The 21,661-nt window shown below is 45.2% G+C and overlaps 1 protein-coding gene across 1 annotated transcript; it reads left to right on the top strand.

Annotated features, from left to right (window-relative positions):
• Positions 1–4,583: 4,583 nt before the first annotated feature.
• LGALS1 (galectin 1) lies at positions 4,584–11,857 on the top strand. The gene is made up of 4 exons (XM_070947141.1): positions 4,584–4,642; positions 7,176–7,255; positions 10,294–10,465; positions 11,625–11,857. The coding sequence occupies exons 1-4, from the start codon at positions 4,637–4,639 to the stop codon at positions 11,769–11,771; spliced, it is 405 nt and encodes a 134-aa protein (XP_070803242.1). The 5' UTR covers positions 4,584–4,636; the 3' UTR covers positions 11,772–11,857.
• The last annotated feature ends 9,804 nt before the right edge of the window (positions 11,858–21,661 follow it).

Below are 21,661 nucleotides of genomic sequence, written 5' to 3'. Positions count from 1 at the left end.
GCACCAAAATCCCTAGGTTCAACTTTTCCCTCCCTTAACTTCCTCCCATCACTAATCCCTCATGACTAATCAGGTTCAAGCAAGATGTTTTCAGACTTCTTCTCCCAGCCGGGTGACCTTGAAGCAGCATCTCGGGGAGGTCCAGAAATTCTTTCGCTTTCCCCCAAGCATTCCCCCTTCCATCCCCTGACTTCATGGCAGGCTATCACCACATGGTAACAAAGCACATAAGCAAGCGTAAGGAGGGAGATGACACATATTTTCTAGTTCATTATCAGTTTAATATCTCATTGTTATGCATTTTTAATTAGAAAATATTTGGAAGGTGACTGTGGACTATATAGTGAATGGCAGTCAACTTTATTAACAGTATAGACTTGCTAATATATTCCTTTTTCAGAAAAGAGCCTGATATTGCCAGATGCTTTAGGACCAATTTATACAGATGAATCATCCAAGGAGTGGCAGCCTGTAGGCTAACTAGCACCAGATTCTAGTACATTTGCAATCTGATGCAATTTCGACTATAGGCAAAATGTCTTCCTTTGTGGAATGGAACTAATTACTATTTGCACAAAGGAGTAAGTTTTAATCTATTTTAGTTCTTGCTCAGTTTCTCCCTGTTCCTAACCAGGTGGATTCCACAATTTCTTGCCTGTTAAATCCAGCTTTAGTGGAGCTGAGGACAAGAATAGTTTATAGCAAAGATGTATGTGCAACTCTAAGAGTGTCTCTTGGTCCCAAACAGTTATATATACAGCTTCATAGTCAGAACAGATATGTTACTTATTTAGACTATGGCTGGGGAGGATGTAGTTTGAGATTACCAACCAACAAATCAGTGCTTTGCTGTACAGATCTGACTTTCTGTTTCCCAGTTGTTTAACTAAGCCAAAAGTGCTTTCTCTCCATTCCTAAATTATAGTATCAAGCTGGAAGAAAGCTTTGAATGAAAAACAGAAGTGCTTTTTATAAGTGCCTGAACTGTAAGTGAGTTCTGGTATGGAAATACATTCTAATCTGAATGTGTGTTCAGAGGCATAGTCATTCCTCAATGGTAAGGTCAAGATTTCTTTGCATTTTCTCAAGCCACTATTTTGTACCTGATTTTTGTGGTTAAAGAAAAAAATGAAATTATACCTTGCAATTGGAAGATTCCAAACTGTCTTGTTTTGAATCTGCTAGAATTGAAAGAACCTGCATGGATGTTCCTGTGTGTATTCCTGAACAGATAAGGGAAATAACACAAAATTGCTGCTCATGCTTGGCTATGATCTACTGATCCCTCCAAAGTATTTCTATCATCTTTCTACGATTATAAATGGTGTGTAGGAGAGAAAAATTGGTTAAATCAGGAAACTTTTACTTTCCTTCGCTTAATTCATGGGTAGGCATAGTTTTTGCCTGGAGAACTGTGTTGGTTGATGGTAGCATTGCCAGAGGGAATCCAGCCTCAATTTTCAAGTCTGAGAGATAGAAATTAGGATTGCTTAAAAAGAAACAAAAAACTTAAACAAACTTATTGAAAGGTTAACACCCCTCTGTTCCTGTACGTTTGCACCAGAGGGGAGAAGGAAAAAAGGGGAGGACATTAAAATCACATCTGGTGAGTTTGGAGGACTACAGGAAAGCATGCTGATGCTTCTCTGAAGATGGGGTAATTACTACTGGAGTAATTAAACATCTGCAAGGAAACAACCAAGCTTAGAGAGCACTAAGGATGCCGCAGGATTACAGAAAAGTAGCTATCCGAGCAATAAAGTATAGGAAATTAAGGCCAGCAGCTATCTACCCCCCATCATACATTATATTTATAAGGGCTAGGTCAGGATTAATATCCTGGAAATTGATAAGTGTTTTTGTTGCTGAAAAGTGCTCGAGAGAGAAGATACTTTCTATATCCAGCAGTCACCTTCTGCAACTGTCTCTTATATCTTTGCACTTATTATATCATCGATGCATTAATTCCAGAGTTCCATGCGAATGCTAATATGGGATCCATTAATACTATAATAAGCAAGCATAAGCTAGTACAGTAGAGCAAAGGAGAAGCGTTTGTTCTGAAACTCTTGGAAGGACTTCAGCTGCCTTGAGCTGAAAATACAAGCAAAACCACAAACCACAGAAATAGACGTTTTGCCTCTGGCTTTCTTTTTTCTTTACTCTGCAGATTTAATTCTTCAGAGAACTTATTCTCCCCACCCCCTATCCTCCACTTGAAAAAGTCCTTTTTTGGTGCCATGACTCACAATTGGCATGATACACCAAAACCTGGTCATTCTCAAGTTCTGCAGAAATTGCTGAAAAGTCTTTGCCTCTGTACTAAATTCTTCTGTTAATTCCATCTGAAACCAGTTCGATTATCACCAAGGGATTAGATTGGATCTGAAAGTTGGCCACTTGCCTAAATAATTCAAGGCATCTCAATTTAATGAGCTTCCCACCTTGCCTTTTGGCAGTATTGGACCAAACCTGAGCTCTTATCAGGTGACTTTACAGTGGAACAATTAATTTTTTTTTTAAAGTTGTAGAAACCAGGATGGATGACCTACTAAAGTGACAAAGCCAACACAATGATTTTACTCACTGCTAGGTAATATGGCTTGTTTGAAAAGAAGAGAATATTTGTAGCTCAGGATTGAACTGTGGAGAGCTTGTTGCTCTCTTAGATTGGTTATTTGTTTGCAGGCTTTTTATTACCCAACTATGTTACAGCCTCAGTGCGAGTGAGTATGGGTTTACTGCTTGTTTTAATTGGTTTTATATGCTACATAATATATCTTTTTTGGGGGGGGCTATATGTTATATTGTACCTCTTTCAATGTGAACATCCATTCATGGCTCCCTCTCCCTCTGGTTTTCATAAACCATTAGCCACAGTGGCGCAGTGGTTAGAGTGCAGTATTGCAGGCTACTTCTGCTGAATGCTGGCTGCCTGCAATTTGGCAGTTCAACTCTCATCAGGCTCAAGGTTGACTCAGCCTTCCATCCTTCCGAGGTGGGTAAAATGAGGACCTAAATTGTTGGGGGCAATAGGCTGACTCTGTAAACTGCTTAGAGGGGGCTGTGAAGCATTGTGAAGCGATATATCAGTCTAAGTGCTATTGCTATTAAATGTTGATGAAAAGTTTCAATGCTCATTTTGTCACGGTGATGCCTAGAACATCCTTATAGCTTGCAAAGATGGGAGCAATGTTTTGAAGTGCTGGCAGCTAATGTCATGGAGAAAAAAAATAGAGGTCTAAATAAAGGAATCTAGGTACAGTTCTTAACTCTAACCCAGGAGTATGAAACTCAAGGCCTGCGGGCCGCATCTGGTCTGCGATGTGGTTAGATCCAGCCCGCGGGGCTGTCCTGGAAAATGTAAGGGGCCGGCCCGCATCGCTTTAGCCCGATCTACCCAATGCAAAGAGGAAACATCAGGCCAGTGTGGCTTCGGCCTGGTCTATCCAATGCGAAGAGGAGACATGCCAGCAGTTTAGGCAAGCAGTTTGGCATCAAGCTGGCCATGCCCACCCAGTTCGCCACACCCACCCAGTCAGCCACGCCCACCTGGTCCACTGAGGTCAACCACAGCTCTGATGCGTCCCTCAATGAAATTGAGTATGACACCCCTGCTCTAACCTGATGTCCTTCAAAAATAATGAATTTGCAACTTTCAGAATTTTCAGCTAGCATGTTGCAGTTTTACAGCCTCAGCCTGTGAACCTCCTTTTGATCCTTCCCAATGTTAGATTTTCTGGTGTGACAAAGATGTCGCTTTGAAATTTTGCAGAAGGATTTTTCAGTACCAAATTCCCCATTCTTCCTCCAGCCTCAGAGGGAAAATGCAAAATATCTTATGATCCCTGTTAAGCCCTCCCACAGATCATAAGATTTCAGGCTAGTCATATTAACTGTTGATGGTTATGTTCTCTTTTCATGGGAAGAATGACTTGAAGGACCCAGAAAATAATCCACAAAATATTCTAAAATAGAATCATTCTGGTTAAGGAAAAACACACCGCAATCCTTCCTGAGGTTAAAATCAACTATATTTCTGTCTCAGCCTGGAGATATGACAGGTAAAACATTAGGATAAAATCTCTGTTTGGAAGGAAGTCAGATAACAAAACAATCTAATAATGAATGTGTGGCCATCGCTGTTGTTGGACACGAATTAGATATCTTCAGTTAGATATAAGAATCATGCCTTAACAATAGATTAATTCAGCACTTCTGATTTAAGCTTCCCCCACATCTTTTTTTTAATAAAGCCATTTGTTAAAATATCTCTGAATCTTTTGGCTCTGGTCTCTATAGGCTTTTACAATAAAGAGGCCTAGAAAGTGCCTGCCAAGTACTCAATATAAATTGGGAGGGGAGAAATCTTGGACAATAAAACCCTCTCATTGTAAAAGTATTTTCCATTGGCCTCAATGCATAATGAAAAAAAACTATGCCACATTGCCACATCCCCCACAAATAACTGCCTTGATAATCCTTCCAGCCATCATTCACTGCTGCTTTTCTATTGGTTGGTAGCATCTGTAATTCCTCAGTTGCAGAGTATTTAAAAGCAAGGGAGTGGCATCATAGTTCCCTTCATCTCTGTGTAGGATCTTCTCCGTGAGCTGCAGGAACAAGGAACAGAGCTATGGCTGTGAGTTTATGGGGCAGTGATGTATGATGCTTAAGGATGCCGGTTATAGCTGAAGTCAGGCATTCAAATTAGAGTAGAGTATCTTGCCTTCTTGCTGTGGCAAACAGAGGCGAGATACCCTGATCTTCCTGGAGCTTGATTTTGAGCTGGCTGATTAATTTTTCCTAAAAGTTGTCATTGAATTAGTAGTACCAGAGTGAAAGGTGAAATTGGATAAAAATCTTAAATAGAATGTGTGGTCTTGTAATAGGCTTCTGTCTAGCACAGGGTTTCTGAAGTATTGAATAGCTATGAGGTTATTGTAATTGTCTCATTTGTTTGGGGAAAGTTTGTGGAAGTATATCTGGGAAGAAAAATTTAGCTTACGTTTGCTTCAGTTTAACAATTTTTTTCTCCCTATTCTCATCCTATCCACTTTCTCCCAATTTTGCAATAGCTGCAGAAAACTGCTGAAAAAAAACTGCTGATGGAAGCCCCAGTTTTGCAGACTCTGTAATCTCATTATTATAATATAAGTCTAGCATTATTTTAAATCCACAGTTTTGAAGGAACTGAAGACATCTGTTGGGGGGAATAAATAACAGGAATGTTCAGTCTTGGGGCAACTTGGTGTGGCTCAGGCTGGCATAGACTTGCAGGGGCGTTGCCCTATTAGGCCTTTCTTCACCTTATCTATCATTTTCTCTCTTATATGGGGAACTTAACTTTTACAACAGAAAAAAAATTAAATGAATCTTTTCCCTTTTTTTTTTTTTTTAGTTCAGTGGCAGGAAGAAATATTGCTTGTTTGAGTTTTGTTTTGCCTGCTTTATTTAAAAAAAAAACTAGGCATCACAAAAACTACGATTTCTTTTGCCTCTTTATAAAACATACTTTGCCAATTTTAATCTCTTAAACATAGCCCAAAGGCTTTTGTAACCATTTCTCTGAATAGCAGATGGGGGTTTTCCTGAAGAAAATCACATCAGGCATTCAGGATCAATATGATAGGAGTCAAACTTAGCCTTCTTCCCATAAAGGAAAAGACTGGAAACTTTCATGGTGCCATCTTTTACTTCTGAGATTTTCCACAAGCTTCCAGTTATGAATTAGTGTGGAGAAGTTAACTATCAGATGGTGATGTCAGAACAACTCTTCCCCTCTTCCATATCCCTGGCATAGACAGTCAAATGGGCAGGAGCTGCCCCTCCCTTGCAGAAGATGGCTATATGGGTTTGAAGCATTTCTCTTCTACTCTCACCCAGCCTTTCCAATAGTGAAATTCAGCATGCAGCAAGAGAAAGGGCAGCTGGCATCATCATGACTCAGCCCAGTACTTGTCTCTCTCCTCTCAGCTCTGTTAGGTTTTGCAGGATAGAAAAAAGCAGGATGAGGCTGCAGTAGTCACGGTCTGGGGGCAAAAGAATGCCAGCTGAGAGAGAACAGATGAAGCTCTTTCTGTTGTTTTATGGTTGCCTTAATACAGCAGTCTAGAACCCCACAGTGAAAATGCTGGAGCATGTAGTCAAAGTTATGACCACTCTTATGTTTAACATAGAGGAAGGGAAGGAGGAGGAGGATTTTTGTTTTGCCTCTCAATAGCAACAAATAATCTAATTGCGTGATTATCATTTCATTCTCAGCAGAACTGCCTACTTGAAAGATAACATCTTAATGTGCCATGCTAATACCGAATAATTAATTTCCTGGGTTTTTCTTTAAACACAGTGCAGATTATAAATCTCCCATCTAATAATATAAATGTTGTGAGAAATAACCAATTATGCTATCCCTTCTGATTTATGCAGAAATATCATTCCTATGTTTTTTTCTGGCCAAACATTATTTGGACTAGCAGAGAAGTATCAAATATAAATTTGTGTTTGGTTAGTGGACCACTTTGCTATGTGACAGTATCCTAACCTGGGAACAAAACAGATATCCAGGTGCATTATGGGGGCGATTCATGAATATACTTTATTTCTGCTAATCCAATTAACTTTGTACCAGATTTATTTGCTTAGAACACCTTTTCTCCACCCAGTTAACCTCTAGAGATATTACAGGTTTGATTCCATTGTTGTTGGCTGAGGTGATGATATTCCAATCATTTCTAGAATGAATCTTTGAACTGGGTAAAATCTACTTGTATTTTTTTTTAATTTGTACATTTGATTTTTTTTTTTTTAAATAATCCAAACAATAGAACATGGTAGCAACTTCAACACAGGCTTAAAAAAATGAATTCCTCCATATTTAAGAGGACTTTGCCAATCCCTTCCTGTGATAAAATAATTAGACTTTAAAAGGTTTTGAATTAATTTGAATATTCATCGGTTTTGAAGTTAAAGGACCTCAAATATTACATGACCATATTTCCCTGCCACCTGGTACAATAATATGTTTTATCAATGCAGCATGTTGTTGGCTTCAAATAACCCAACAGCAGTTGTTCATAATAGATGTAGATTCCAATTTACGGGGGGGTGGGGTGTTTCCTACAAGGGGGGCTACAGGAGCAACTCACTAAATGCTTTTGGAATTCTTTTTCTAGGGAATTGTTTGTACTAAACTGAACATTACACCTGGCCAGAAGGTAACAGTGAAAGGTGATATTCTATCAGGATGTAAGAGGTAAGTTGGCATCACTAATAAGATAATTTGGAACATATTTAGAATCATGTGTAGTGGAAACTTGTATTGGTTCATAGAAGCTTTCCCCACTAGGTGATGACCAGATGTACAGTAAGAATTGATATCTAACACATCTGGAAGATGCCAGATTGTTAAAATTAATCCTAATGGTTTCGTCCAAAATGCATGGGAACTATTGTTAAGTAACATAAAGAAATTTCTTTGTACCTGTCTGATTGCCAATCCCATCAGGAGACCAGACCAGAAAATCAAGTCCACATTAAATTAGAACTGTACTTTATTGAGATGGGACATAATACCGGCCTCTTGAACATCTGATGTGCTTTACTTCCTTCCTTCTTGTATCCTGATGAATCAGGGATGAGATTGCCTGAATTACTTCTGGATACTACCTTGCTTTCTGAGACTTAAAATAGTCTTAGTGTGTTTCAGCCCTCTTTGTTTATATAATGATTCTTGCATATTTCTATCAAGATCATCTCCCTGACTCTCAACACTGATATATTCTCCAGTGAAATACAGTACAATATAGTCTGGGTCTATGCAAGTAGGAGGTAGAACTTCGTAGTTCTCACTAATGAAACAGAAGAATCCTGTTGCTTCTTCCGTCCTCTTACTCTAAAAGATCCCAAAGTTGTTTTTTTTCCAAAAGGCAAAACATATTTTGGGGAAAAACATCATTGGGACAACCATATCCTGGTTGATTGAGAATCTCCATGGACAATTTGCTAGAAAAGGGTTAATGCCACTGTAACATTTTCCAATGACTCATCTCTGAACACCTCCCCCCTGTTCTCTGCTACTCCTGCCAAGAAACTAAATAAAACCAGCTGTTGGGCAGTAGCCCCATTTTCTGCCTTTCTTCTATCTCCTTTTGGAACATGTTTCTATTCACTGTACACAGTAACCTGCATTTGGTGGTCTTCTAGAAAGAATGAGCATGATAATTTGAAAACTGTGCATAAATTCTTATGACTGTGGTTTCCAATTTGAGCCTCCATTTTTAGAGACACACGTTTGTCCATTTGTTGACTCATACTGTGGCATTCCTCAACCAAGTGTCCTCCAAATGTGTTGGATCACAGCTCAACAGCTCAAGCCAGCACGTTCAAATGTCATTCAGGCTAGGAATTGTGGGAGATGCCTAAAGACTTTTCTCATAAAGTTGAGAAAAATAATCTTGATTTTTTTTTTTCAAAGCCTGGCATTTGACTCTTGGAGATTTTTTTTTTTCCAGAAATGGATATTTGTCTACTACATATGCCTCGTTTTTTTTTTCTCTTCTGTTAAATCATGTCTGATTCTCAGAGACTGCCTGGACCAGTCTCTGCAGTTTTCTTGACAAGGTTTTTTAGAAGTGGTTTGCTATTGCTTCCTTCCTAGGGCTGAGAAAAAATGACCTAACACAAGGATACTTAGCTGACTTTGTGCCCAAGATGGAATTAGAACTCACAACCTTCCAGTTTCTAGCCTGATGCTTTAGCAACATCACCAACAGCTCTCACCTATGATTCTAAAAAGTTTTAAAACTGTATGCATGCTCTTCCAGTTCTCACCAATATCAGGAAAGGAACTGGAGACTTTTTCTTGGAAAAAACTGCAGGATCAGCACCATTTAGTACTATAATCAGTCCTTAATATTTGGCTTGGCATGAAAGCAAATGTGATTGATGGATCTGTAGAGGAGGAACAGGTCTGGGCAAGAAAATATTTTAGAAATCACTCCAAATGGATAAACAGTGGAGCATCTTGCCAAAAAGCTTACAGCAAGGAGCATTCCCCCTTAAAATATATTGAAGTATCAATTATAGCAATAAAATCTACATTGAAGGCAATTTAAGAAAAAAAAGGAATTCATGTGGCACAAAGGTACAATTTGAAAGAGAAAAGTTGCAGGATATTATGAAAATGATGCTATTCTGTCTACACAATGGACTTACCCAAGCGGGTGACTTTCACATGTGCTGCTTTTAAGCTCCCATCATTCCTAGTTAAAGGGAATTGTAACACTTTCTAGCAAGCACCAATGATGTTAGTGGGGAGTGTGCTAGGCATCTGTAGAGAGTCTTGAGGGAGTCTATTTTGTCACTGAGACAGATATTCTGAGAATTGACATGCCCCGACTCTTCCCTTACTGGTAATAAAATCATCCCCATTATTTGGCTTAGACATCTCCCACTTGTACCCCAAAGGCAGGGAAGATTCTTGGAAGAGACAAATGATACTAATGAAAGCCAAGAGAACTGATCTTCTTTGGGAAAGATGCTTGAGCAAGAACATTGCTATGTGACTGCTTCAGCTTGCCTTAGGGGAAGGCGAGGCAGTTGCCAGGCTGTTAAATTGGGATGGGAGAAGCTTGGAATTGGCAGTGGATGCCTTTTCCCCATTACCATGTTGCAGAGTTCCCACCCACCCTGAAGTTGGTGCGAAATTACCAGCATGAAATTTTCCATTCCCATTGATGATCCCCATCCTGCCTCATGCATGCTTATTCTTATCTTCATTCATTGCTCTTTATCAGAGTAGAAGTGTGTGCAGTGGGAAACATTTGTACGAGTGAGAGAGAACATCTGAACTTGCTCCAGATTATAATGTGAAAAGAGGGAAGGGGAAAGCTACCACAATCATTCTCAGTGGCTGCATTTGTGGAGCATACTGCAAACTAGCCAAGCACACTTAAGCCTACTTCGTTGTGTCTTGTTGAGCCAAAAAAATAGGGTTAATAAAGTATGAATAAATAAGGGTGCCGGGCAAATACTTCATATGTACATATTGCCACTATTTTTCACATCACATTAAAATGCTGCTTGCTAACCTAAACTGAAATAAAGCATAAATGCAGGATACTGTATTAAATACTGCTGGGAGTAATTTGTTTTATGCTCTAGTAAATTGCCCTGAAAATATTTTGGTTTCAGTGATTTTGGAAGAGAGGGATATAAATGCCACAAATCAATCTATTTCTGTTATTCTTCCTGCACAAGGAATTTATCATATTTTTCCTCCATCCTTCACAGTTTTGCAATAAATCTTGGCAAAGATCAAGAAAATCTTCTAATTCACCTCAATGCACGTTTCGACATTCATGGAGACGTAAGAACCATCGTGTGCAACTCCAGGAACAAAGGGCAATGGGGGAAAGAACTCAGGGAGACCAACTTCCCTTTCCAGGAGGGTGGAAGTACTGAGGTGAGACTTCAAAGGGCACAAGAAGAGACAAAATGTGTGTGTGCATGCTTGGCAATTAAGGAGCAGTTTTCCTCAACATTTACTCTGTACATGTTTGATAAAAATGCCCATTCTGCCAGCCAGTAGTTTATCAGCATTCTATTCCAATACACCTAGAGAATAATTTAGACATTATTCATCTAGTAGTCCTTCTTTGTTATTGTTAGTCGCGAAGTCGTGTCTGACCCATCGTGACCCCATGGACAACGTTCCTCCAGGCCTTCCTGTCTTCTACCCTCCCCAAAAGTCCATTTAAGCTCACACCAATTGCTTCAGTGACTCCATCCAGCCACCTCATTCTCTGTTGTCCCTTTCTTCTTTTGCCCTCAATCGTTCCCAGCATTAGGCTTTTCTCCAGTGAGTCCTTCCTTCTCATTCTCATTAGGTGGCCAAGGTATTTGAGTTTCATCTTCAGGATCTGGCCTTCTAAAGAGCAGTCAGGGTTGATCTGCTCTAGGACTGACAGGTTTGATTGCCTTGCAGTCCAAGGGACTCGCAGGAGTCTTCTCCAACACCATAGTTCAAAGGCCTCAATTCTTTGGCGCTCAGCCTTCTTTATGGTCCAACTTTCACACTCTTCTACTAGTCCCTTTAATTACTCCTCTGAAAGTCCCAACTGATGCTCTTGAAGGTTTTGTGATGGGTAGCTCTTGGGAGCAGTTTATCTCCGTACTTGTTCAACTTGTCATTGGGGAGTTCCTAGCTCTTTCTAGTGACAATAATTTTTTTTTTAAAATGATGGAAATTCTTTCATATATGAAGATCTCAAATTATGTAAGTCTGTTGTAGATAATAAAAAGGAAATTAAGAACATGTGCCCTTTCCAGCATTCTTGATCACTGGCTATATTGGGTGAGACAAATGGGAATTGGATTCTGTAATATTTGCAAGACTATATATTCTCCAAACTTGTATTTATAGAACATTTATCCATCACATAATTAAAGGCTCAAGAGCTTTATGAAATTACCAATCATTAGTCAGATGTTGTTTGGCAATTCTTTCACCTACCCAACTGCTTCCCAACTTATGATTATTATTAGGCTAATTAAATGGATCCTGTTCTTCTGTTGAACTCTACTTTATATTTCACTCCGTTGTGTTTTTTTTTTCTTTTTAGCTGTCCTTCATACATGACAAAAAAGAAGTGACTGTTACATTGCCTGGAAATTATCAGTTCAAGTTTCCCAATGATACTGGTTTGGAAATCATTGAATATATCTGCACAGAAGGGGAGATGAATTTCAAAACCATCTCACTAGTTTAAACTATCTCCTGACCTGCTTACCTTTTTTTTGTTTGTTTGTTTGTTTTTGCTTAGTAAGGCAACAAAATAAATGCAACTGAATTCTGGTCTTCTGTTGATGTGTCTTTTCAGTTCTTGCCTTCGCAGTTCAGGAATTCTCAAACCAAGCATCTTTATATACCTCGAGGGTGGCTGATTGGGCATATGGCTGCTTGGTTGAGAGATAAAAGCTGTATACATAAAAAATGTTATTGTTTATGTTATGTCCATATAAGGGCATCCGCCCTGATTGGCTGCCAGCCATCGGGCGGGAGATTTGAATCCCTGTCTAGGGGCGGTGCGTCTGCCGGGAGCGAATATAAGGAGAGCTCCGGCAGCGCGCCTGCAGTCTTCTTTTACTTGTTACTATGTAAATAAAGTTTGTTACATGTATCGAGCTGGTCACGTCTTCTGTTCCTGCGCCTGATCTAACACTGGCGACGAAGGACTAGAGAAGAGAACCTGAGAAAGACTCACGGCACGATCGCCCAAAGAGCTGAAGTCACCTCACCACAGCGACTTCCAGAATGGCTACCCCGCAAGCCCCGATGACCGCGCTGAACCCGTTCGACCCATCCCGGGAGAAGTGGAGGTCATACATGGTCCGATTCCGGCAGTTCCTGCGAGGCAATGGATACCAGAACCTCGATGATGAGAGGAAAAGAGCCCTCTTCCTGGCTCATTGCGGATCGGACGTCTTAGAGATGGCGATGGACCTCGTGGCACCTAGGGACATCGAGGAGATGTCCTGGAATGACCTGCAGGACGTCTTACAGGAGCACTATGCACCTACAGGCACCCCCATCGCAAACAGGTTCACCTTCCAGCAAAGAAACCAGCGGGAAGGGGAATCAATCAAAGAATTCGTGGCAGCGCTCCGCCAACTCGCTGCCAACTGTGAGTTCGACAATGTGGACAATGCCATCCGGGACCGCATTGTGTTTGGAATGCGAGATGTGGGGCTGCAGAAGAAATTCCTCAGCAGGAAGAAGATTCCGCTTAAAGACGTCCTCGACGAGGCAACAGCGGCGGAAACGTCCGAACAAGCAGCCGCTGCAATGGTAAAAGCAAGAGGGATCCATAAGATCCACAAGTCGGGCCCAACCTCATCGGACGAGGCAACCACTCAATCCGAGTCTGATGAGGAAATGGCCGTCCACAAGGTGTCCCGCCCTCCCAGGCGGGAAACCCCACCGCATGGCGACCGCGGAGAGCGATGCGGCAGCTGCAGAGGCGACCACCCCAGAGCGACCTGCAGATGGAGGGACGCGACCTGCCGCCGATGCCTGAAGAGGGGCCACATCGCCGAGGCCTGCAGAGCCACAGACCCAGCCCCGGAGCCGCCCAGACCGCGATTCCGGGAAAATCGCAAAGATAACCAGAGGACATCCAAACGGTCCTCAAACCAGTCCCGGCGCGGGGAGGAGGAATATCCCCGAAACAGAACGGTGCACCAGACCACCACCATTGCTCACACAAGCGACGAGGGGACCACCAAGTTCCACGTGACGCTGCTAGCAGAGGGGTCTCCGTGCAAGATGGAGGTAGACTCCGGATCCGCCTTCTCCATCATGGACTGGCAGCACCTACAACAGCTGAAACCGGCATACAAAAGGACCCAGCTGAAAGCCCCGAAAGACAAACTTGTGGACTTTAATGGAAACCCCATCGACATCCTAGGCAGAGCAACCATCCATGTGAAGTACAACGACTTCGATGGAAAGCTGCCCATCACCATCGTGCAGCACAGCCGACCGAACCTGCTGGGCGTGGAGTGGTTCAAGCCTCTAGGACTTTCACTTCAGGGCATCCACGAGATCCGCAGGGACGAACTCGACTCCATCATCGAAGAGTTCAAAGAAGTCTTCGATGGTAAGCTGGGGAAATTTGTGGGGAGGCCAATCTCCTTTAATCTGGACAAGGGAATCACCCCAATCAGGCTCAAGCCCCGCCGAGTTCCATTTGCCCTGCGGCCGAAAGTAGATGAACAGCTGGATAAGCTGATCGCCCAGGGCGTACTGGAACCGATCGATCATGCCTCATGGGAGACCCCCATTGTGACCCCACTGAAGCATGATGGGTCTGTGCGCATCTGTGCTGACTACCGTTGTACCATCAACAAGGCGTTGGCACAGAGCGCATACCCAGTCCCAGTGGTGCAACACCTGCTGCATTCCCTGGGATCTGGATCAATTTTCGCGAAACTGGACCTGGCCCAGGCTTACCAGCAACTGCCAGTGGATGACAAAACGGCGGAGGCTCAGACAATTGTCACGCACAGAGGGGCATTTAAATGTAACCGCCTCCAATTTGGAGTCAGCGCTGCCCCTGGCATATTCCAATCCATGATGGAACGCCTTCTCCAAGGCGTTCCAGGGGTGGTGCCTTACTTCGATGATGTGCTCATCTCCGGTGACTCGAGACCCCAACTCCTTGAAAGGCTCAGGCTTGTCCTGCAGCGATTCAAGGACAAGGGTTTGAGGGTCAGGCGGGACAAGTGCATCATAGGAGTACAGGAAGTCGAGTTCCTGGGCTTCCTCATTGATAGCACAGGCATACACCCCACCAAATCAAAAGTGGAAGCAATCCATGAAGCTCCAAGCCCAAAAAACAAAACGGAGCTTCAGGCTTTCCTTGGGTTGCTCAACTTCTACGCCATTTTCTTAAAACAGAAAGCCACAGTTGCTGAGCCACTCCACCGCCTGCTGGGGAAATCGGCTTCCTGGAAGTGGGGCCAGGAAGAGGAAGCGGCATTCCGGGCCATCAAAGGACTATTGACGTCCAAAAGCGTCCTCATCCAGTACAGCGAGACGCTCCCCATCAGACTGACCTGCGACGCGTCGCCTTACGGGGTGGGGGCAGTCCTCAGCCACGAACTGCCCAATGGCTCGGAAGCCCCAATCGCGTACTTTTCAAAGACTATGTCCGGCGCAGAACGGAACTATAGCCAGCTGGACAAAGAAGCCCTGGCCATCGTGGCTGGAGTGAAGCGCTTCCACGAATACCTCTACGGAAGACGTTTCACCATAGTCACAGACCACAAGCCTCTCCTGGGACTCCTCGCAGGCGACCAACCAACCCCGACCTTCATGTCCCCAAGAATGACGAGATGGGCCATCTTCCTAGCTGGCTACTCCTATAGGCTCGTGCACCAGCCAGGCACAGCCATAGGGAACGCTGACGCCCTCAGCAGATGCCCGTCGAGGAAGCCGGTCGAGGACCCAGCCCCCACGCTCCACCTACTTCACATTGATGACGACACCAGCTGCCCGGTGTCATCCGCAGATGTGGCCGTCCACACCCAAAAGGACCCCACACTCCGCCAAGTGAAGTCCTGGATCCTCAGAGGGTGGCCAGCGGAAAAGCCAGAGGAAAGGTTCAGCCCGTTCGCAAGGAAACAGGAGGAGCTGTCCACCATCAAAGGCTGCCTGCTATGGGGAGACAGGGTGCTGATTCCAGGCACCCTGCAACGGCGGACGCTAGAAACCTTACACAAGGGGCACCCGGGCATCGTCCGCATGAAGGCCCTGGCACGGAGTTATGTCTGGTGGCCCTCCATGGACAAAGACATTGAACAATGGGTCTCCAGATGTGACCCGTGCCAAGAAGTTCGCCCAGCGCCGCCGCAATCCGAAGTCGCGAAGTGGGAGACCCCCAGCAACCCCTGGTCGAGGATCCACATTGACTTCGCGGGTCCGATGCAAGGGCGACACCTCCTCATCGTGGTAGATGCCTTCTCCAAATGGCTCGAGGTGGTGCCGATGGCATCTACCACAACTGAAGCAACCATCCGAGCCCTGCGCCGCCTGTTTGCCACACACGGCCTACCGGATGTGCTGGTCTCAGACAACGGCCCCCAGCTCACATCCCTGGCCATGGAGTCCTTCCTGGCAGGACTGGGCATCCGCCACGCCCTGTCCGCCCCTTACAGGCCGGCCGGAAACGGACAAGCCGAACGCATGGTCCGGCTGACCAAAGAGGCCCTCACCAAGATGGGCCCGGGGGACTGGCAAGAGCGCATAGACAACTTCCTCCTCACACAGCACATCACGCCACACGCCACCACCCACAAGAGCCCGGCCGAACTGTTGATGGGCAGAAGGTTGAGGTCACCCTTGGACCGGCTGCACCCCCAATACAGCCCGGAAGTGACCGCAACCGCCAGCCGCCCGCTTCGCGCCTTCAGCAAAGGAGATTCAATCTTCGCGCTGAATTTCAGCGGCTCTCCTAAGTGGCTGAAGGGGAAAATTGCCAGCACAACCGGGCCCAAATCCTACATCGTTGAGTTGGAAGATGGACAGTTCACGAGACGCCACATCGACCAACTCCGAAAAAGGTGGGGGGGGGCACATGAAAACCAGCCTGACGAGGGAGGCCTACAACACCCCGACGAGGTAGGCCTCCAACACCCCGGCGAGGTAGGCCTACCACACCCAGACCAGGTAGGCCTACAACACCCCGACGAGGTAGGCCTACAACACCCTGACGAGGTAGGCCTACCACACCCCTGCGAGGCAGAGCAGCACCACCCCGACAAGGTTGGCCCAGCCCACTACCAAATGCTGTCACACCGGCAGCCCAGCGAGGTAGACCGGGGCCAACCGCACGGGGGATGGCACCACCAACCCAGCCAGGTGGGCACCGGGCACGGCAAGGCCAAGGACCACCAACCCAGCCCGCAGGTAGACCGGGACCTGCCCAGAGGAGGAGCAGCGCACCCCACCAGTTACAGCAGCCCATGCCAGCCCAGCAAGGGAGACTGCAGTTCCAGGCGAGTAGACCGGGACCCATCCAAGACGGGCACCCCCAAACCTATGGGCAAGGGTGGCACTCGACTCCCCGGCAAGAGGGACCCCCGCCCATCACAAGAGGCAGCCAGGAAACAACACCCCGACCCGGATGACCCCAGGCACCACCCAACGGTAGACCAGGGACTAGGGGGAAGGGAAAGCCGACAACAACCCGGCCAGGTAGACCTGCACCACCCCGGCAAGGGAGACCTCCGCCGCCCCGCAGAGGTAGTGCCGCAACAACAGCCCGACCAGGTCGACAACCACCGACCAGACAGGGTAGACCAACGCCAGCCCGACCTAGCAGACCAACACCACCCCTGCGAGGTCGGACAACGCAACACGGGCCAGCACCTCCCGCAGCCGGCGGGCCGGTCCAGAGGGCACCAAACAGAACCACCACCCACCCGGCACCAGGCCGAACCGCAACCGAACCGCAGCGCCCGGGAGACCAGGGAGGAGCAAACGATGGACTTACCAAGACTCAGACGCTCTTCCCGGGTCGGAACCGAGCCACCGAGACGAGGAAACAGATCCACAGGCCAGGAAGAAGACCACCAGAACCAGCCACCCAAGGTCTGCGGTCCGGCCGGAGGCGCTGGGGGTGACCCCGCTCACTCGACAGCCGAACCAAGCCCGGTTCCGGAGAGGGAGCCCGGAGACGACAGAGCCCCGTCCATCCAGGTCGGAGACGGAGAACAAGTGAGACTGCGCAGGTCAGCTAGGGTGCCGAGGCGTCCTACGTACCTGCGCGACTACGTGACTTTTGTAAACGAGATTGACAGTTCAGACTAAGGGGGGAGGAGTGTTATGTCCATATAAGGGCATCCGCCCTGATTGGCTGCCAGCCATCGGGCGGGAGATTTGAATCCCTGTCTAGGGGCGGTGCGTCTGCCGGGAGCGAATATAAGGAGAGCTCCGGCAGCGCGCCTGCAGTCTTCTTTTACTTGTTACTATGTAAATAAAGTTTGTTACATGTATCGAGCTGGTCACGTCTTCTGTTCCTGCGCCTGATCTAACAGTTTAGAGGAACTATTTGCATCTCAGTTTTTATAACAAAAAGAAAATTAAAGCTAAAATAAAACAAGATAATAAACCAGAATAAAAACACTTTATTTCAAAAACATAATTTAGGAAGTGTTACTGGCTAACTTCAGTTTTATCCAACATCAACACAGAGTTTAGTTAAATATATTTGGAGGATACCACTTAGCAGAAATAGACAGCCAGTTTGTTGTAGCAGTTAACCTGATGCCTTAACACAGGGCTATCAAACTCCTGGCCCATGGGCCAGATGCATCATGTGCTGGCCACACCCCGCCCGGTTCAACGAAGGGGGGGGAAGTCCCAATATGTCATCTGACGCTGCCGTGACAATGTGAGTTTGACACCCCTGCCTTAACCCCTGGCTAGAAACCAGGAATCTGTGAGTTCTAGTAGAAGCCAGGTGGAATACTGGCTTCTTGGAATACTGACTCCAGGAAAACAAACAAAAAATTAGCAGAAGCCTGCTTCACCTATTTGGAAAGTTGCATAATCAGCTGCTGAAAATTCACCAAAAAATGAAGAAGAATGAGAACTTATAAGTATTTATTTCAGGCTACAAACTTGTACAATAATCTTCAGTAATTGTTAAAACCGGGGTGACATCCAGCAGGTTCTGACAGGTTCTGGAGAACCGGTAGCAGAAATTTTGAGCAGTTCAGAGAACCGGCAAATACCACGGTTGGCTGGCCCCAGAGTGGGGTAGGAATGGAGATTTTGCATTATCCTTCCCCAGGAGGGGAGGGAATGGAGATTTTGCAGTATCCTTCTCCTGGAGTGGGGTGGAAATGGAGATTTTGCAGTATCCTTCCCCTGCTACGCCTACCAAGCCATGCCCACCATGCCACACCATGCCCACAGAACCGGTAGTAAAAAAAATTGGATTTCACTACTAGTTAAAACATATGAGCCACCTCAAAGTGCAATGCAAGCATTTTAAAGTATATTCATGGCTACAAGAATGTGGCAAAAAGGGGAAATCTAAAATCCTTACTAGGGAAATATTAGGGATATTTCCTTAATAGCCAAATATTTGGCTTTTATTAAGCCAACACAAAATATATCACACATGAATATATTTTAAAATTTCCATGTCAGGCAGGAAGAATCTTATAAAAACGAGGAGATAAACTCAGAGTTTGGGGGTTTCTAAAATACAGATAGTGTTCCACTTAGAACCATTCATTTAGCAATCATTCAAAGTTGCAACAGCACTGAAAAAAGTTACTTATGACCAGTCCTCACACGTGTGACCATAGCAGCTTATGTCATGTGATCAAAATTTGCGTGCTTACCAACCAGCATGTATTTATGATGGTTGCAGTGTCTCGGGGTCATGTGATCACCATTTGCAACCTTCCCAGCCCGTTTTTGACAAACGAGATCTCGGAGGGAAGCTGGATTTGCTTAATAACCACATGATTCACTTAACAACTGAAGTGATTTGCTTAACTGTGGAGGAAAAGGTTGTAAAATCCAATGCAACTCCCTTAACAGCCCCCTTGTTTAGCAATGGAAATTCTGGTCCTAATTGTGATCAGAAGTCAAGGAATACCTGTATACCTGAATCAGTTTGGCGTCCTGAGTAAAGGCACTGAGCAATGCCTATGGATTGCCAATTTTATAAAAGACAAGCTTTAGGGTTAATCTGCTCTTGGCTATGATGCCTGTTATCCACCAGGGGATAGCCTTGCCCACCTCCTGGCTGGGGGGGGGGGCTCAGCTTCAAACTGGGCATGTGAAATTGATATATATGCCACAAGGAACGTCCTGATAAACCATGTTCCTAATTATCCCATTTTATCTAATTTGACTTGAATGTCACAAAGAAGGCAGTCTGCCATCTTGCGGTGAGGAAAGAGTCATGCAGACTACAACCTCTTCTAAGTGGCATGCAGACTTCCATTTGGCTGAAGATGAAAGTGGTAAAACAAAAAAAATCTACCCATGTCCAATTCCTTTTAACATTTTTGTTTGCATCTCGCCCTTCCCATTCATGGAAGCTGGCTGGCCCCTGTATAGGCAAGTCCACCAGATTTACCTTCTCCTTCTAGGGATTATACTATTTAACTCTCAGGGACTTTTCACAGGCAATCCCATAAAAAAGCAGCATTAATTGGCATATTTGCATTTTGCTGTTTTGAAATGTATGACCGTATCTTCCTGACAGGTAGCTGCCTGATTTGCTTTATGTTATGCATGTCTAATTTTCTATGCCAAGGTTCAACGCAATTGTTCCCTTTACCTTGCTTTGCTAGCTTTTACTGTTGTTATAAGAACTCTCTAAGGCAGGGGTGTCAAACCAGGGGTGAAATCCAGCAGGTTCTAACAGGTTCTGGAGAACCGGTAGAAGAAATTTTGAGTAGTTCGGAGAACTGGCAAATACCATCTCTGGTTGGTCCCAAAGTGGGGTGGGAATGGAGATTTTGCAATATCCTTCCCCCCAGGAGGGGAGGGAATGGAGATTTTGCAGTATCCTTCCCCTGGAGTGGGGTGGGAATGGAGATTTTGCAATATCCTTCCTCTGCCACGCTCACGAAGCCATGCCCACAGAACCGATAGGGAAAAATTTTGGATTTCACCCCTGTGTCAAACTCACAGTTATGTTGTCATCACGTGACGTATCACAACTTTTTCCCCCTTGGTTAAAATGGGGGTGCGGGAGGCCAGCATGGGATACATCCAGCTCATGGGCTGTGAGTTTGACACCCCTGCTCTAAGGAATCCATTCTGAAAAGTCCAGACTCTAATGTTTTTCTTTTAAACAACAGAGGCTCACCCTCTGTTTATTACAGCCTCTCCTGTCTCTTGAAAACTTATTTGCTTTCATTTGCTACAAGCAGGGGTGGGCTGCTGGGGGTTCGCAGGGATTCGGGAGAACCTCTAGCTAAGATTCTGTGCAGTTTGGAGAAATCCCACTCCTGGGTGGCCCTGCCCACCCCACCCCGCCCCTCCCATGAGTTTCCATGCGACCCATTTTGGATGCAGGTAACTGCAGGGCACACGTGGAGGCTTGGGGGACGAAAAACGGGCCTACCGGGAGTTCAGGAAGGCTGGAAACTGGCCAGTTTCAGGCTTCCAGAGGGCTTCCAGAGCCTGGGGAGGCTGTTTTTGCCCTCCCGGAGGCTTGAGGAAAGCCTCTGGAGCTCGGGGAGGGCAAAAAGCCCGTCCCCCTGCTGTGCTGCAGGAGGCCGACTAGGCCACACCCACCATGGCTATGCCCACCCAGCAACCGGGCAGAGAACCCTTTGCTAAAATTTTTGAAGCCCACCCCTGTCTACAAGGATCTGTTCTTTGTAGGTTCAGGGTCAAAAAATCATCAAGATCCACACAGATTCAAAGAACAAGTGTTGGGTACATTAAAAACACAGCAAGTATTGTTCAGTTAGTCAGAAAAGGTGCTACTAGAGTTTCTTCTGTCACCTAAACACAGAGATTAACTTAACTAACAATAGACTAGCTGCAAAATAGGCCCAAGGACAGCATGTGTTATTATTTATCTTTCTCCATTTGCCCTAGTGATCAAAACTAATGCATAGCCAAGAGATGATACAGTTTTCAACAGCAGTTGCAAACCTCCCTATAGGATATAGAAGCTTTGCCCCATAGGGAGAGTAGCAATCAGTTCAAAATGACTCCATCACTCTGAAATGAGTTTTACTTATCTCCCATCTTTCAAATGTGCTGGGCTCCCATCAGTCACAACCAGGATGGCCAATGTCTGGAAGGGCTGGTATTGTAATAAAAGGTGTAAGCAACCCAACGAGGCTGGGGTGGTCTGCAACAGAGGGTCTTCCCACCTACAGTGCCCCTTTGCTCTCATCTCAACACCTTCTACGGAAGGCTTGATAGGCTCTTTCATTTATCCTCTCTGCTTGGGTGGTCAACATTGCTCTGGCCAGGATTTTCAACTGCTGTTGTTATTTGTTGTTTTAAATATCTGTTGCCAGAAAGGGCCTGGTTTAAATGGAACATTTCTGTTACGTTTTGTTTAAAAGCAAAATAGCTTCACTAAATCCACTAGAGATTTAACAGGCA

This window comes from Pituophis catenifer, unplaced genomic scaffold, assembly GCF_029215685.1.
Source record: "Pituophis catenifer annectens isolate HBS135680 unplaced genomic scaffold, rPitCat1.0.hap2 SCAF_7, whole genome shotgun sequence".
Classification (NCBI taxonomy): Eukaryota; Metazoa; Chordata; class Lepidosauria; order Squamata; family Colubridae; genus Pituophis; species Pituophis catenifer.
Note: the sequence above shows the minus strand (reverse complement) of the source record. Positions and strands in the feature narration are given on the sequence as shown.